Source organism: Rhipicephalus sanguineus, chromosome 11 (assembly GCF_013339695.2).
Source record: "Rhipicephalus sanguineus isolate Rsan-2018 chromosome 11, BIME_Rsan_1.4, whole genome shotgun sequence".
Lineage (NCBI taxonomy): Eukaryota > Metazoa > Arthropoda > Arachnida > Ixodida > Ixodidae > Rhipicephalus > Rhipicephalus sanguineus.
The window spans coordinates 121,673,145-121,691,500 of NC_051186.1; the positions used below are offsets into that span (position 1 = coordinate 121,673,145).

At 42.3% G+C, this 18,356-nt stretch overlaps 2 protein-coding genes across 10 annotated transcripts in view; one reads left to right on the top strand and one right to left on the bottom strand.

Annotated features, from left to right (window-relative positions):
• LOC119373308 (maleylacetoacetate isomerase) overlaps window positions 1-18,356 on the bottom strand; it is a 125,200-nt gene that overhangs the window by 18,494 nt on the left and 88,350 nt on the right. The gene's annotated exons all lie outside the window — the stretch shown is intronic.
• LOC119373307 (protein O-mannosyl-transferase 2) overlaps window positions 1-18,356 on the top strand; it is a 34,524-nt gene that overhangs the window by 3,189 nt on the left and 12,979 nt on the right. The window contains exons 4-11 of the mRNA XM_037643332.2: window positions 22-130; window positions 758-866; window positions 3,855-3,920; window positions 8,843-8,936; window positions 13,295-13,401; window positions 14,244-14,326; window positions 15,619-15,728; window positions 16,722-16,852. Of these exons, the coding sequence (XP_037499260.1) occupies window positions 22-130; window positions 758-866; window positions 3,855-3,920; window positions 8,843-8,936; window positions 13,295-13,401; window positions 14,244-14,326; window positions 15,619-15,728; window positions 16,722-16,852 (809 nt within the window). The remainder of the gene's footprint in view (window positions 1-21; window positions 131-757; window positions 867-3,854; window positions 3,921-8,842; window positions 8,937-13,294; window positions 13,402-14,243; window positions 14,327-15,618; window positions 15,729-16,721; window positions 16,853-18,356) is intronic.

Consider the following 18,356-nt stretch of genomic DNA (forward strand, 5'->3'; position numbering starts at 1 on the left):
CACTTGATTCTTTCACACCAGTTCTGTGCCTTGCTGGGGAGCATGGTTCCTCCCTTCTGCTTTGTGATTGTGTGGGAGCTCTCGCATTCCCTGCCTGCTGCCGTCCTAGCCTCATCATTGGTCATCTTTGGTGAGCAGTTTTGAGAGTCTTATTCACTTGAATGCCATCCAAGTCTCTTAGGTGAGATGTTCTTGCTCTATCTGTGTGGCAGTTTATGCATTCAGCACAAGCTCCAGCAGTACTATGTGGCTGAATGGCATAGTGTACAAGTAACGTATTGTGAATTGCTTTTGTATACTCATCTGTGTATTTGAAGAGCTTTTTTTTTTTCAGAATGAGCCAGATTAAGAAACCGAAATGGGGCTAAGTTTGATGGCACCATGAATCACACCTAGGAGGTTTCTTTCATGTTAAAAATCTTTCTATTCAAAATTGGTCAGTTGCTAATTCAAAGGCCCCTCAATAGTTTAGTTTTCAATACAAAATGAGTCATATCCTGGACCTGTTTGAATTGAAGTGAGCCAGATCGGCTTTTAATGAACGGGCATGCTCCGTGAACACCTTGTGACCAAAACGACCAACATCGCCGCCTCCAGTGCTTCCAGCATGAACTATTAGGGACTTCTGTTTGTTACTAGCCTTCTTTCATTTAAGTCACATTGTAGCAGCTCCTGCTCGACGTCTTAGTTGTGTGCTTGGTACACAGTGCAAGGGCTTGCACTGCACTGTGTACTAATATTTTCTTTGCATTTGCAGACGTTGGACTGGTGACGCTGTCGCAGTACATTCTCCTGGACCCCATCCTCATGTTTTTTATTGTTGGTGCCTTCATGAGCATCGTGGTCTTCAAGGCACAGGAGAACAGGTGGGGTTTCCTGTCATCACAGTTGTTGTTATAATAATAATAATAATAAGATTAATTTTGTTTCTATATCAATACAGTACAGTGTTGATAGAGGGGGTTAGAAAAAAAGCGACTAACTGCTTGGGCATGTCCTCACCCCCCCATATAGTACATCAGGCAAAGGTGGTAGTGGCGACACAACACATAGTAAAATTGTCACAATAACCGGCCAAGTCACACAGATTACATACGTATGCACTAATTAGAGTGATTATACACGGCAACAGTGCAGGGTATACACTCATATGAAACAGCAAGAAGCATAAATAACAATCTTGAATGAAATGCTTTATACAGATGTTGCGAGAACATAGTAATAAAAGATAGTACTAGATCAGGTACTTTTAACCATCAACTTTGGTTTTTGTCACCTATGATGTTTTGTACCAGTATAATTGTCACTGTTTACCTTGATTGACAAAGTTAGTTTAGATTATGTGTAATATGTCATTATAAGGAGCTTTCACATCAGTGGTAAACCTGAGGTGGCTTGGAAGGGTTCCCATGAGCAGCTGCTTGCTTCTCCTGAATGGATGTGCATGTCACCTGTGCATATTTTGACACGCTTGTGTCGGAGTGTACTGCTGGCTGATACTGTTGACAATGAAGAAATGTGTGTTAGACGAAGCCAGAGAAGCAGCATTGTGAATAAATAAGAGGTGTTAACACTTTCGTGACCGCGGAAACATCGGTTGTTTTTGGGTAGTCCAAGAAATATTTTTTTCCTGCCACAAAAATTGATTGATGCTAAAGTGTAGGGTATTAAATGATAGAGGAAGGATTGGTCTATGCAACAGCTTTAATTTCAAAGAACAGATTTGTTTTACGTATTATGAAAAAATTATCAAAATAAAGATATTTATAACTAAGTGGAAAAAAATTAATAAAAACATGAATGCTATTCTGCACGAGGTAAACATTTAAAAAAATCAAAATGTATGTTTTCAATACAAGGTTCTTATAGAATTATACTGAAAATATAAGCTCTGTAAGTGCAAAAGTTATTTATTTACATACAAAAATATTAGCACTAGCGCCTATCATGCCACCACATGAAGCAATTTCTCGACGTGGTGAAGCAAAGGTAGGTTGGACATGTTTCACGGAAAATATATTTTTTTTTCTGCTCAACTTTCCTTTCTTCGTAGCATAGTTTGCAGTTCTGGTATTTTTCAATTTTTTGTGGTTGGTGCTGGGGCCTTGAGGCGCCTTCCCATGCACACGTTTAAATGAAACTGTACCCCGTTTCCGAATCTGTAAAAACCAATAATTTGTATCCCCATTTGACCACTTTGTTCCTCATGTACTAATGAATACCAGACTGACCTTTAGATTTCACCATTTTCTCATCCACGACAAGGTTCCGATGCAGTTGAAAAAATAGCATAGATGGATCGTCCATGTGTTGCAGTAGATAAGACACGCGGTGAAACTTCCCCTGGGATGCGATGGTCGTCTTCTCCGGATCAGAGACACTCAAGAGGCACGCAACGCCTTGAACCTTTTCCTTGGCATCACTGACGGTGGAAGAAGGCCTGGAAATATGTGTTGTCGACTCCAATAGCAATGCAGGCGCGGGACTTTGACGATTCCTGTGTACACCAGAAGTACAATGAACATGAGCGTCTCCTCCTCAGTGACCTCCCCTCCAGGATCCTTCTCTCTCAATGTGCGTTGGCTTTTCGGAAATATGCATGCACGCATACTTATTTGTGTGGTTGTATATCGTTCGAACAACTTCTGCAGTGCAAAACAACGTGAAGAAGCCGCCGTGCAACATAGGTTAAGGTCCACCTACTCCATGCCGTCTTCGTGGGGAGAATTCCGCTCTTTCTGCAGCCGGCGCCAAATGCTCCTGCCCAAACGAGGTTGACACCTTGTAGATAAGAGCTGTGACCTTTAGTACACTCAGGATACACTACATCAATGTGCAGCAGTGATAAAATGGCCCGAGGAGAAAGTAAAACTTACCGGCAGATACCTGCTGATGTTCCGGGGCAGTTTGATGCACTCTTGCCATTCATACTGAAGTCTGATGAATCGAAATGACCTTCTGTGTCTGTGCTGCTACCATCATCCAGAGATTCCCGCTCAGATTCATCGGAATCCGTCAGAATTCGCCATTTTCGTAGAGCACCCGTCAGCAATGTCGACGCCATAACCAAAACCGAGAGCGTTCACCTGCCCGACTTAAAAGGAGCTTTAAAAATCTCCCTGCAACAGAAAAAAGAAACTCAAAAGCGAAACTGATAAAGTACTTCCTTTTACCCTTTGGATTGTGTTAGCTGTCCAGAAGTGCTCAGAGAGCACCAAAATTTGAACTTGAAGTCATCAATGACACCATCGATGGGAATAGGCGCAGCCACAAAAGTGTTAATTTAGTCAGGTGAACAAGCCAATAGCCATCTGGAACTGACCTCAATAAATCATGCAGTGTCTCTAACAACGAAAACAAACAAGGAATGTGCTCCAAAAAGTTTATTGAAAAAATGCAGCTCATTCAAATGAAAAGTTCATTTTCTTCCTGAGGTGTTGACGCGCATATTAAAGTAAAGCTGCCTAATGAAGGGTAGAAAGTTCTTGAGCCATTTTTTGTGGCTTTTTTCTAATACTCCTTCATGTTTAAAGGGCAATAAAGCATGAATTTAATTTTCAAGTCATTGGTCAAAAAGAACAAGATGGTCAGTAACTACTTGTCGCCATTGATCGTCGTGCCAATGTTGGCGATGGCTCTTAGCCGACATGATCAAATGAAGCTGCCATTTCATGCTGTCGAAAACTTTAAATGAGAATTTTGGAATAAAATTTTTAAAGAAAGACGACAGTGGTGGAAATCGCTTGATTGTGGAGCTGGTTGACTCCAGCGATATTCTCCTTTTGACAATTTCTCATCACTTCTTTTGTTTTGAGAGAGCTAGCTTTAGATCATTCTCATTGTCATCTTTCCAGGCCGTTTTCAAAAATGTGGTGGACCTGGCTTGTGGTGTCTGGCGTTTTCCTGTCCTGTGCAATAAGGTGGGTGCATTTCTGTTGTCATTTTTCACTGTTGCTGCTCTTCAAATCAGATTACATGATCAGTGTTTCAGTATATGACTGTCATGCACTCACTTTTCTATGGCCGTTTGCAGTGGCATAACTAGGGTGGGGCAAGGGGGTACAGGTGCCCCGGGCGCCACTTGGAAGGGGGCGCCGAGCTGAGTCCGCCCAACATGTGCCCGACGACACAAACATGTTCCTGAGCACATGTTTCTGTAACGTGAAGCCAAGAATCCATAAAGAATCTGTGAAGCCAATTATTATGGCATTATGTTCGACACGACTTCCGACCAAGCACACAGTGAGCAAATGTCACAGGTTCTGCGATACGGGGAAGGTGACTTCGATAAGAAATTGTGGAGGTGATCCTAAGCAAGCTAGAAGAGGACAAAATGGACCTATGCAGGACTGTCGGTCACAGTGTTACGGCAACGCTGCTTTGATGGCAGGACAAAAAAGTGGTGCCAGTCAAGCAATAGCGGGAAAAAATGAACTGGTAATCTTCGTAAACTACGAAAATCACTTGCTCAAATTGGTTGGAGTACATGCTGCAAAAGAAGACACCATAGGCCATCAAAGCACTTTGTGTTTTTTTCTCGCTCAACGCACCGTTATGAGAAACTAAAAGATGCGGTGCCTGTTGCTGTCATATCAGAGTCAAAAACCAGATGGAGTGCAATCGTCGAAGCGATGAAGCCAGTCGGGAGACACCTTGAGGAGAAGCTTGAAGTTTTCCAAGGAATGACAAATAACTAGGGGTGTGCGAATATTCGAAATTTCGAATATTTTTCGAATAGTGTTTGCTATTCGATTCAATTCGCACTGAAATTTTACTATTCGAACTATTCGAACTTCCCAAAGACAAATGCAGTCAACGTCTGGTTGAAAGTGACCCCTTCAGATTTTCAATATGCTTCACCTCATTACACTCTCGTATTGCGGCAAAGCTGCCTTTCAAGCTCCGTTACGGTTGAATTTGGCCAAGAGACAAAGTCCGGTTGGAAGTGGTCCCTAGATTTTCAATATGCTTCACCTCATCACACCCCCGTATTGTGGCAAAGCTGCCTTTCAAGCTCCGTTACGGTCGAACTTAGGCAAGAGACAGTCAACGTCTGATTGGAAGTGGTCCCTAGATTTTCAATATGCTTCACCTCCTCACACCCCCGTATTGCGGCAAAGCTGCCTTTCAAGGTCCGTTACGGTCGAACTTAGCCAAGAGAGAGTCAACGTCCGTTTGGAAATGGTCCCTAGATTTTCGATATGCTTCACCTCATCACAACCCCGTATTGCGGCAAAGCTGCCTTTCAAGCTCCGCTACGGTCGCAAATGTATTAACTCAAGAATACGCTGGTTCCAATATGGAGATGAAAGATTTGGCAGAGTTGGGGACTCAATTAATGCTGTTTTGGACATGAAATTTGGGCAGGAAGTCCAAAAAATCGGACGCCGAAGCTTTCCAGCATCCAAAATTTCAGATGTTCTTATATATCGACGTCTACGAGGCAGATTTGGAACTCCGGAGTTGAAGGGAGCACACCCTTGTCCGCCACATCAGTTGGCCTTCCACAGCAGTTGAAAGAGGAGGAGAGGCTGAGGAAATGGCATCTTTGCCTATCACGTGTAAAGTGTTGTCGGCAACACTTTGGTTGCACCAAATCATGTACATAAATACAATTCGGCCTCTACATTGCCTCACTCTTGATAAGAAAGACAACTATGAAATATGACCCCACCAGCTCTTCATCAACCTAGCGAAAAGAAACACTTTCATGTTGCTATCTCACAAGGACATACTTAGGGATTCTCTGCAACTTTTTCTGTAACTTCACTTCGAATTATTCGAAAGATGTTTGAGAAATATTCGAAAATTATTCGAAATTATTCGATTCGATTCGCACTCAATCTTTATTATTCGAATTCGCTTCACACCCAAAATTTTGCTATTCGCACAGCTCTACAAATAACGACAAAGAAACGAGCGAAACGAGAAGTGATGCCACACCATTGCACGAGTGGATGTTTTGATTTTTTTTATTCTGCTCGGCTTTTGGAACAAGATACTGGTTCGCATAGATGATGTTCAAAAAATGTGGCAAGATCCAAAAATGAACTTCCACAATGCTGCCTTAGACATGAAAGCTCTCAGAGATCACATTCATGATGAAATGAAAACTCTGGTGAGTGAGTCACTCGATGAAGGGCTTGGTCTCTGCGAGGCGTGAGGTGTCGGTGTTGAAGGGCGTTCACGACGAAGAAAACAGCTGCCTGGTGAAAAGTCGAAAGGAAAAGAGTTAACGGTTCAGCAGGGAATAGAAGGGGTCATGAAACCACACTCAAGCCGTCTTCATTCTTAAATTGACGATAGGTTTACTCGCCTGCAGGACACCGATGTCAAGTTTGGCTTTCTCCTGGACATCAACAAGCTGTGCTATACAGCGACGACAAAAACGAAATAAAAACAAATTGCTACAGATTTGGCTAGTTTTACAGGACCTCTACGAAAAGATTTTAGATGCCGACTGCTGCTTTCACGGCGGGTTGACAAGATAGTGTCAAGACCTGAAGAACTTCTGAAATTTATTGTAGAGTACGGATAATAATAATAATTGTTGGGGTTTAGCGTTCCAAAGCCACGATATGATTATGAGAGACGCCGTAGCGGAGGGCTCCGGAAATTTCGACCGCCTGGGGTTCTTTAACGTGCACATAAATCTAAGTACACGGGCCTCCAGCATTTTCGCCTCCATTGAAAATGTGGCCGCCGCGGCCGGGATTCGATCCCGCGACCTGCGGGTCTGCAGCCAAGCACCATAACCACTGCTCCACTGCGGCAGACAGAGTGACAAAAAAAAAAAAAAAGGTGATGACAGTGTATTTCCCACTCTTTGCGTCGCCATTCCGATAATGTTAAACCATAGCAGTTTCCATCGCTAGCTGTAAGAGGTCCTTCAGCAAGCTGAAATTGATACTTTTCTGTTTGCGGGCCACTATGGGCCAGGACATACTTTCTGATCTTGCTCTACTGAGTGCAGAAAGAAAAGAATCTGAAAAAAAAAAACGACCTTTGTTGACATTATAGAACAGTTTGCTTCATCGAAAGCAAGAAAAGTGTTGCTCTAGTTTTTTCGGAGCGTCCTAATGTGTAGTCTTTTTCATGTTTGGTTTATTAATAACCAAAAGATGTAAATAAAGCGTTTAAATATAAAGAACGCGTTTTTCTTGACAACAGTTCACGATTAACATCAGCACTGGCGTCACAAAAGGCAATAATATACGACAAGGAGGAAACAACAGTTTTTGAATGCATCATTAGCACTGATAAAAAGAATGTAGGTATAGTATGCAGATTTGACGCACGCAATAAATAATTTTGAATGATACATTTCGTGGCAATGCATCGAAAAACGATAAGAACTGCTTACATGCCTACTTCGTCGTTCACTTTTGTGTTGTTGTATGTAACTTACGAACATTGCATATTTCGTGTAAAGCGAGACGACAACAGGACACAGGCAAGGTCCATTTCTTCTTTCATTTTTTTTTCTAACCATGTGGACTTCGGGTGGATCGTACGGTGCGTGGATGTGCAAGCTGGCTATAGTCCACTGGTGGTGAATAATCAATCAAGAAATCGCTCATTCGCTTGCCCAAAACAGCGAGATGGTCTTTTTTCCGCATAAATAATAATAATAATAATAATAATAATAATAATAATAATAATAAAACTATCGTTATCATCATGAGAGGCGCGAAAATATATTTGCCATGGGCGCCGTCCTACCTAGTTACGCCACTGGCCGTTTGCTCTCAAAGGACTCGGATTCTGCCTCTTCAATCGCTTTTTTTTTTCGTTTTTTTTTTTTTAAGTGCAGATCACTTTAGGGGCCTGGCTTGTCGTCTATCCATGCATCTCATGCGGTGTGGTCATGCTCACAGTACAGCGCTCAATACAAGCCATAACAAGGCTAGCAATGCTCAAAACTGGGTTAAAATGAATGAACAAGGTCTGAAATTATATAATTAACAGCAATAACCAACAAGTAATTGCAATAACTAAAAATTGCTAATAACGTTTCGGAAACCTGCAGCTCGCTCCGGGGCCGTGCAAAAGAGGGTGTCACTGTCTCACTGAGCGAGCGAATGCGTTGCTACATCTGAAGGGGAACAACCGGACGGAATTCGCTGCAGACGATGCATATCTCAGCCGTCATAACAAGCAGGAACTCAATAAGGCGCAGCAAAAAGTAGTGCACATGTCGCACACCGGCTTTGCGAATCTCCCTAACAAGATTCCACTCGTACCAGGTAAACCTTACCTGCTTACCTCAAACATTGGCATCATCGACACTTTGGTAAACGGAGTAGTGGGAACTCTACGAATGGAAATCGCTGGGTGCCCGTGCTGCGCACTTGCTCAGGATTCACAGTAGTGGAGCTGCCGTACATTTTTTTTTAGAGCTCAGAGCTCATGGAAGGGGACCTCAGCTAGTTGACAGCAGTGGGTGTGTGAAATTAGTAAACATGCTGGACTCATCCTCAGGGGGTAAAAAGCTTTAATGCAGATCCTGGAGGATGGTTAATGGAGGTTGAAAGTGTTATGAATTTTGCTAAAGTGAATATCTCATAATGGTTCTTTAGCTTGTTCTAGCATTTTGCATTTTACGTGGGCTTTTTGTTTTTAATCCATTTGTGTTTTTCGTTCATGTCCTTGGTTTTATCACTTTACTTTTTTGTTTTCTGCTTCATGTGTTTTCTTTGTATTCATGACTGTGCCTTTTTTTTAGCAAGCTATGTTGTTTTGCTCACACCCACTATAATCTCTTTGAGATTGCAGTATCTGTAAATAAATAAGTAAATAAAATAATGGTCACGTGTTTCGTCCTTTTCTTTTTTTTAAACAGCGTCAAATTTGTCGGCCTCTTCGTGGTTCTTCTTGTTGGTTTCTACACAGTCTACGACCTGTGGGAGCTCCTCGGAGACTTAGAGAAGCCTCTGGTAAACATGTCTTTATTTATTTATTTTCAAATACTGCAGCTCAATACAGGGCTATTGCAGGAGTGGGGTACATACAATAGGAAAGAATAACAGTAACATCACAACAAGTTTTTCATCAGAAGAAATATCGCCACCTCCTAAGGACAACCATAAATGAGAAAAAAAATAGGACAACAATGTCATTCAAGTGCCTCTAAAAAATCTGACATATTCATTTCACGACCCAAACCTGGTAGATCGTTCCAGTAGACAATAATTTTCAGAAAAAGCTGTATTTGAACATAATACTACGTGCGAAGAATGGCCTTATGTTAAGATTGTGACCACGTCTAGTTGGCAGAGCATTAGCATACACGATGTAATTATCATTGGATAACTGGCATGATGAGTGAACATAAGAGTGCAAAAGTTTCAAAGAGTCAGTAGCACGCCTAGTGCACAATGGAAATAACTTCAAAGATTTCATTGCAGATGAGGGCGAAAAATCATGGTCATAGCGATGAAAAATGAAGCGAACAGATTTCCTTTGGACAGATTCAATTTTATTCACGTCACACACTTTGTATGGGTTCCACACACACGATCCGTACTCTAATATAGGACGGATCAGTGTTTTGTACATTAGTAATTTGGTGGATTTTGGCGATGTAGATGATGTACGTCTTAAGTAACCTAATTTTTTTAATGCTTTAGATGTAATGTAATCTATGTGATGCGACCATTGCATGTTGTGTGTGAACATAACGCCAAGGTATTGTATGTTCTCTTCTTTCATCCCACTGGCATAAACTATCTATAGTAGAAAGCTGCATAACATTTGGCATTGCTATGAGCTAGAAAAGTACAAAGCCACTTTCAGTTTACTTACAAGCAAGTCACTCATTTAAATCATGCGGTAGTGTCCTTCGTACTTTTCAGCATGCGTGAGTCGACAACAGATTGAACTCATTGCAGTTTGACTGACCACTGCACAGAATTCTCAAACTCGCTCAACTTTCCTGCTGGCCATGCGATGCCGATTCACTGCTTGCCCTTTACGCGCAAATGGGTGTGTGTCTTGGGCCTCCTTGCCGGCTCCAAATTGGGTAAAATAACGAGAAAAGAGGCATCACATGCAGGGAAATCGCCAGTGTGAAATACTTTGTAGAACGCAAGAACTATAATATTTTTGTAAAGTGAACTTGATAGCTTAGATATCATTGGTTCCAACGAATGATGGGACTTCTACATGCCATCATTTCGTATTTAGGTTGTTCCTATTACTGCTTTCTCTTCATACCTTTGACGAATGGCCACTGCTGGGAACCACTAGTTCCTACGACAGTATCGCTTCAGGTGTTTGACGATGCTTAGGACGCTGCTAACAAAAAAAAAAGAAGAAAAAGAAAAAAAAAACAAAATGCATTGAATGCACTGAGCCTATTTCGGCCTCCTGTGCATCAATTTTAAGCTTGACATAATACTGCCATCTCTCTGTGTAAATCTGCGATAAGTGCTTCTTGCGAACGTAGTCAGAAGTCGTGAGCTCTTAATCTTTTCTTGATGTTGCGTGAGTGTATACACCTCCAACATCACCGGTTCACCCAGAATTTTACAGTATTTACCTTCTCCTTGCAGGATGCATAGCCACTGTTGCAGTTCTGCTCGACACATTTGCACTGCATCATACAGAAGCACAGATGGAAATACTGGAAAGTGCTCGCCTTTGTTGATGTGTGAAAAGCACAAACAGAGAGCGAGAAGCCAGCGCTACCAGAGCAATGCAGAAACCCGCGAGAGCACTAAAGAAATACAGAGAGCCTGGAGATCTCGAAAGCTTTCCCTCCCAAGGCTAGCTATGCACGCACAACATGCGAGTGAGGGACCTGCAGATGCGGCTGATGTTGTCTGCTCAGGGACCACTACGAGTAGCTCGTTTCAAGTGCTGTGCAGCCTATAATTAGGGCAGTATCTATTAATAACTGCAGCTAAAATGTCTGTCACCTTCTGTTACTGATGCTTCAGACAGAAATTTGAAAATTGTAAAATTTCTTGTAAAATTTGAAATGTACGAGACGGTATCACGATTTTTATGTGTTGTATCCGTAGAAGAACATCTAAATGATGGGAACACGCCAAAAGCGTCATCTGTCGTGCTGCGGTGAAAACTGCATTTCCTCCATGACACTATCGCACCACCCTTGTGCGCTTCAGCGACCTAGCAGATTCTCCTCCTCAAATACTTTTTAGATGCGAAGTATCTTATGGCGGAGTTCAATCCGGTGGTGGTGGTGGTGGTGGTGTGCGGCGTGACCACCCTTACTGCACATGCGCATACCCTCACCCTCTCACCTCCCCCTCTTCACTTCCCCTCTCCACTATCTCCTCTTCCCTTCCCCTCCCCCTCTCCTTTCCCCTCTCCCCTCCCCCTTTCCACTCTTCCTCTGAAACGCGGGCTAGACATGCCGAAATTCTCTCCTGCGGAACGCCGCGATGAGCACCAGCGCATGAGCGTCCCCTCCCCCTCTCTCTCCTCTCCTACGCTGCCCCACTCTCGCACGCCTGTCGACCGCGTTCCCCGCTTGCCCTGTGAGAATTAACGGCCAGGCTAGAGGGAAGACAAGACACACGTAGCGTTCCTCTTTGCGTTCCATGACTCGAGGTTGGTAGCATGCCCACCGAATGTCAACGGAACGCAATCGTGCATGTGCTCCGGCTTCGCATCGCCTCATGGTCCCCTTTAGCGGGAAATGGTGTAATTTTTTCTCTGTGCCCTGGCGACAGCTGTTAAGCCACTGTGACTGGTATCAAAGAGCATAGCCAAGAGTTTGGTACATTTAAAACTAATCATGGTGTTGTTCATTCATTAAGCTAACTTATGCTAATTTGAGACTATATTAAGAGAAAATGTATTTCGGTTGTATTACGCGAGTCCCGGATCATAGCGAAGACTCTGCCAATAATGCCCTGCTATCTCGTCCTTAGAGGACGCAGAAATTTAAAACACTAATTATTGTGTTCATCTTGAGTTCAGTGATAGGCTTGATGACTTGCTCAAATCCAAAACACGCAAGTAACTGCAAAAAGTACCAACTACATATGCTGTCAAAAACTGAGTGATCTTTCTTTTTTCAGTCTTATGCTATCAAAAACTGAGTGATCTTTCGTTTTTCAGTCTTTGTTAAAGACTGAAAAACGAAATAAAGCTGCTGTGAAATGTTACATCTTGTAAAAAAAAAACATTTGATATCCCATCTGGTAGAGTAGTAAGTTCGTACATAACTTATTCACTTTAACCTTTTTGGTAGGTGCACTTCATTCACTTGATATCCGTCATTTAATGCTATGCTAGTACGCCGTGATCTTACTTTTTCTGGGTAACTTTTTGGTGCTGTCGAAACATTGCACCACAATAAAGCCTGATCACACCACTTTGATGTGCTTCTTCAATGCGCACCATAGATGAGAGCTTAATCAAGAATAACTGCGTTATGTATTTATTGCAAGAATAATTGTACATTGCACGCCTTGCAGCCTGAAATTGGGCGCCCTTTGTCTTGAAATGTTTTCCCAGCTCCGTCCTATAGCCTTTGGGCATGTTATGGCTTGTGTGATACAGTCAGTATTAGTAGTTAAAAACCTTTCTGTTCATTAGAAGAAGCTGTTGCTGGGCAAGTTGGTGCCTAAGTTTGCTAACCATGTTGTTGCTGGCACAATGCTGGAAATGTGAATATGCGACAGAGAAAAAGACAGAGGAGTGCCAACCTCAGAGGGTGCTCCTCTGTCTCTTTTCTCTGTCCTTTCTTCATGTTTGAAGCACTGTGCCAGAAATAACATGTTTAGCAAACTTTCTGTTCGTGCTGATTGAACAGCTGCACCTTTTCCAACCACACAATGCAGTCACTGGCTTTGTATGCATTATCCCCATCTTCGACTCTTTGCACTTTTATCATGATTCTTGTTGGTGTTGACAGTATGCGTGGATAAATTAGTAATGTAAAAATTATGATTGCTCACATTGTTTTACGTTTTTGACAAACGTCTCTTTGGTTATCACTCTAGTGCACAGTACTCACGAATTGAAGCGAGGCATAGTTTTTTTTTAGTATGACGATTGCTAGGAGCACTAGCTTGGTATAACCGCATCATGTTGCTTTAGATCTGTCTGCTAAAGGTAATGTTGGCTGAGATGTAAGTGCCCAAGTCAATATTTTGCCGATATGACACGAACTGTAGACACAGGAAATGAAAGCATGTGCCTTACTTAGCTCTAGATTTTCGCGTTTCAGTCCACAAGTACTGTACCTTTTTAGAGTTCAGATTAACTGTGTTGTTTCGTCGCTAAAGGAAGCACTTTCTCCTGCCTCTTTTGTACGCAGGTTCTGGTGGGAAAGCATTTTGTGAGCAGGGCCCTGTGCCTGATTGTGCTTCCCATGTGCCTGTACATGCTGTACTTCTACGTGCACCTGCATGTGCTATACAAGAGGTAGGTATGACCATGTGAATCACGTGTATATTACAATTTAGTGAAAAACTGCATATACAGGGTGCGCCAGCTATCTTTAGCCAGAGTTTAAAAAGGTGCTAACACACCCTTTGACGACGCGACCAAATACATGTTGGTGACTATTGCATGGAGTAAGTCACACTATGTCCTGTGTTTGGCTTAATTGCTTAATTAGACAAGATTAATTAACCAACTTCTAAAGTAACGAAGTTGGGCAGAACATTTCAATTAAAAATTTGTAGATCAGTTTGCAAAATGTCCGATTTGACGGTTTCTAACTTACTACCTATTAAGTATTAGTGCTCTTCTGCCTACTGCAGCTTCCTGCGAATTGCATAAAAATGCCATGTGACATGCAAAGATGACAGTGCCACCACTATTTTTTTTTTGCATCCTCAAGCATATTCTAGTTGCATACCAGTAACATGCCGCCACGTACTAGTGGCAGAGCATTTGCCATTATTAATTCACTGTTAATAAATACATTTTGGTATGATGGAATACTGAGGTTCCTTGTTATTGATTGAACAGTGGCAGTGGCTGAGCAATTGATTTCTCCTACTTATCACGATGGCCAGGGTGCTGGTGACAAAATGTTGCTCTTCACTGCTCTGAGTACAACGTATAAACGATATGCAATAAAGGATGAAAAATTCTTGAACAGGTGGTGTCGCTGGAGCCTCCAGCGACACTCCCTATTCAAGGATTTTTCACCTCTTCAAGCCTCAATTTTCTCCAGAACTTGCGCAATAACAGAGTGTTCAGCATGTAAAAGCATTGCAGAAGCTCTGTATACATTCTATTAAACTTTGATGCTGCAGTGGCAGTGGAGATGGCTTCTTCAGTTCTGAGTTCCAGTCCAGGCTAAAAGGCAACTCTCTGTACAGGGCTAGCATGCCTAGAGGTGAGTGGTGACCTCTAGCTAATCATTATTTAGATGGGAATGGAGAACTTATGAACAGTGCATTCGTGTTTTATTACAACAGTATTGTCGAAAATGGAATAACACTATAAATAATAATCTAAAAACCCTTTTCCTCCCCGTGGCAGCACGACTGTGCAAAGTTCACCAGAACCCTAAGCCTGCTTGTTTAGCTTGAAAACAGGAAAAAATAAATTGTTTGTAGCTTACAAGTAGCAAACCTCGCCAAAAAAATTGTTTTTTTTTGTCTATTTTGTCTAAAACAGCATTGTGGCTGCGATTCCTCTTCCAATAATTTTGCTGCGTATTCGCCTGATGTCCAAGTGCTTTTCTGAAATTATTGCTTTTATGTTCAACATGTCTAGCTGGATGGGTTTCAGTTTAGTTACTTCTGGTTCCAGAACTGAAGTTGTTCGCAAGCTTTTGTATGATCTTATGAACAAATTATCAGTGTTTTCATGTTTTTTTTTTTTGAAGGGGGGGGGGCTGAAACGTTTTTAATGATTTTGTTACAGTCCTATTGAGCTGTTAGTTCCTTTGAATCATTAGCAAACCAATTTAGGTGCTGTGTGTAAAGCATGTTATTTATTAGAAGGTTTTAAACACGCATTAATACAGTTTCCAGCGATGCTACCTCACGGAGTTTTCAGCCATCCTGGCTTTTAGACGTGCCATTGTTTTTGTGACGTCACCCATGCGACTGATCCGATTGGCTGCTTAATGTTTGTATTAGAGAAGAGAGTGCAAATATGCATTCTATCCCATTTTAATTATTTTCTTATTATATTGTGACTGTTCAACTACAAAAAGAAACAAAGAAGGCTTCGAGTCTTCTGTCATTATTCTGGTGGTCCAGGTTCAAAGACACACACTCTTCACACACGCACCGTAGCTTGGTACGATGAATATATCTGACTGCAATAACAATGAAAAAACATAAAGTAAGCAAATAAATTAATAATGTGATGAAAAGAAAAAAAAAAGAGGAAGAAATAATCAATAATGAAGCAATACCTCCTAAAGAGGTACTAAGCTGTTGGTAAGTCTTCACCAAAGGGCTTTTTTTTTTTTAGATTTACACGGAATTTTTCTGTTGACTCACCATACAATGCTGTGCATTCAAATACGGCACAGGAGCCATTCTTTCAAGAACACTGAAAAATACAACATTGCCTTCATTCAGTCAACACTGTAATGACTGAGTTGTCTACCAAACTTTTCATTTATGCACATTTAAGCCAGATGTGTCGTTCACACGTGCACTTCACTTCCAGAGGTGGCATATGGTGCTCAGATCACGCTGAAGAATCACCGCACGGGGGGCGCCTATCTCCACTCTCATTGGCACCTGTATCCTGAAGGGCTGGGAGCAAGGCAGCAGCAGGTGAGTGGCAGATGGGTGCAGCTATGTAAGTCAATTAATTTATATGTATTTATTTATTTGTTCAGCTGTTCTTAAAGGCCTGTGTGAAGAGGGTCCAACACAAAGTGGGTGGGCCAAATGAGCGTTAAATAACCCAACTCACTGTATCTTAAGATTTCATTAAGGAAAAAGGTAATGGTGGAAAAAGCTTAGAGAGGCAACTTCATTGTTTGTTTAATGCGAAGCGTATTCTAGAATAGGGGACTTGAGGGTTGTGGTAATGAAGATTCAAAGTGGAGACAAGCAAGAGATATTGCTTATACATGAATCACTTGAACATCAAACCATGAAGCATGATGTTGGTAACAAAAACAGAAATGTAGCCACAGTCGATAGTTCCAACCCTGCTGTCTCAAAGAAAAAAAAAAGACTGGTAGAAAAACATATATAAAAAAACACAAATATATAAGGTTGTTTAAGCTACATCAGCGTCCGTGGCTAAGTGTGATGATAGTTGATTCCATTCCTTGATGGCCCACCATAATTGATGACTGTGGATGCCCAGGCTTGTTGGCTTCATATCGTGACAAATTGTGGCCCTGAAAAACATACACGACAAAAAATAGACAACAAAAACCAGCACTCGTCTGTTGTCTTTTTTCCTGTCAATCTCTGTTTTTTTTTGTGCCACAACCTTTCAAGTATCATTGAGTTTTCATAAACATAGGGCTGTGTGAGTGCTTCGAATGTTTGGACGAATATTGCAGTACTATTCGGATTCGCTCCAACGCGAACTTAACATTTCAGAAATTCCAAGGTGTCTGGAACGAACAGATGTGTTTTATTGGACGTAACTCACTTGAAATGGTGGTTTCGTTACAGTGTAGAGCTATTATGCCGTGAAACCGCCTATCCAGGTGTAATTCGCGCTGCCGTGAAGCCACACTTCAGAGTTTATGACACCAGGCACATTAGGAATCTATGTGTAGTAAGCATTCTCGTTCGTCTTGTTAGGTGACGACCTACTCGCACAAGGATGACAACAACAACTGGATCATTAAGAAGTATGACCAGGAACCCAACCCCAAGAACAAAACAGTCGAGCTGGTTCGCAACGGTGACCTGATACGCCTTGAGCATGTGGTGTAAGTAAAAATACTCATTGTTACATCTTCTTTTTTAATGCAGATGTTTTTCACACTTTCAATAATTTATTTGCTCTTACACTGAAGTTCCGTTATTATAAATTTGCATGAAGCACAAAAATGCCCTCGTTATATTGAATCACTACCGGGAGCACGTTTTAATTTATGTGAAATGATTCGTTGTATTGGTGTTGTTCGGTGTATATACAAAGTTGAATGAAACACAGACATACCTTCGTTATATTGAATAATTGCTATGAGCATGTCTTCAATTATGTGCAATCATTCATTTTATCGGTCGTACTTTATGAAAATTTGTTGATATCTTGTTTAGTTTTAGTGATTTTCTTGTGAATGTAGCAGCCTTCATTGCTTAACTCTCGTGAATCATTATGAAAGAACACTTGCAATGGCATGATGGTTTAGTAGGCAAGGCATTATGCAGGCAATCGTTAGGTTAAGGGTTTGACTTCTGGCCATGGTTGCCACTCTTCACTGTTCCTTCTTAACTGAGTACTGTGTTAATTATTTACTACCAGTGCTGGCTGGTGTTTGCTGCCTGTTGGCTACTATAAACTATGTTCTGTTATAACAGCAACATTTATGTCTACCAGATTATTTAATGTACTGACTGAGTTTTGGTATCGTTGTTGTGCCTTTACACTTGTGCACTGTAGAGCTGTGCACAAGCCGTATTTCCGAGCCCGAGCCCGGCCCAGGCCCGCCCGAGCCCGACGGCAAAGGGCTGCGAGCCCGCCCGGCCCGGCCCGGCTTTTTGAAGGTTCGCTGCGAAAACATAACATCGTTTTCCGGTAATTTGGAATTTTATTGAGCATATCAAATATGATCAGACGACACACGACGAACGGTCTCTATTACACAGATTACAAATTGTCGTGCAAAAACAGCAAGCAGTCCAACGATTCCGGCTTCAACGAAGTGCGGCGCTTTTGCTATACAAGTAGATGGCCTCATGCCAGCAACAATGGAGTTCGCTCGCCAAAGCCGTGACGTGTATGGGGTATACCCATGCAAGCGTCAGTTTACACGAAGGCGATCTACGTCGGGTCGCTGTCGCGTGCATTTTTACTCATATGGGATTTGACCTTAAATCTAACGCAAACAGTCGTGTGGCGCCATCACTAGCTCAGGTGGTGTTACTTCTCTGTTTGTCGGAGTGCAACAGCGCAGTGCTTTACCTGCTCCCCTTTTGTTTAAAGTAGCGAATGGAAAGGAAAAGCGGTAAAGGGCGGTCGCGGAAAAGGCGCTGTATGCGTGCTGGAAAACAATTCCCGCTCCTTCTCTATATTTCGGGCTTGAGTCGGGCTTTGCGCCGGGCCCGAGCCCGGCCCGATAAAACTCCAAGTAGCCCGAGCCCGTCCCGGGCCCGAGGTGAAAATACGTCGGCCCGTCCGAGCCCGGCCCGCGGGCCGGGTCGGGCTCGGGCTTTCGGGCTATCCGGAGCCCGTGCACACTTCTAGTGCACTGCCCTTGTGCAGAATTG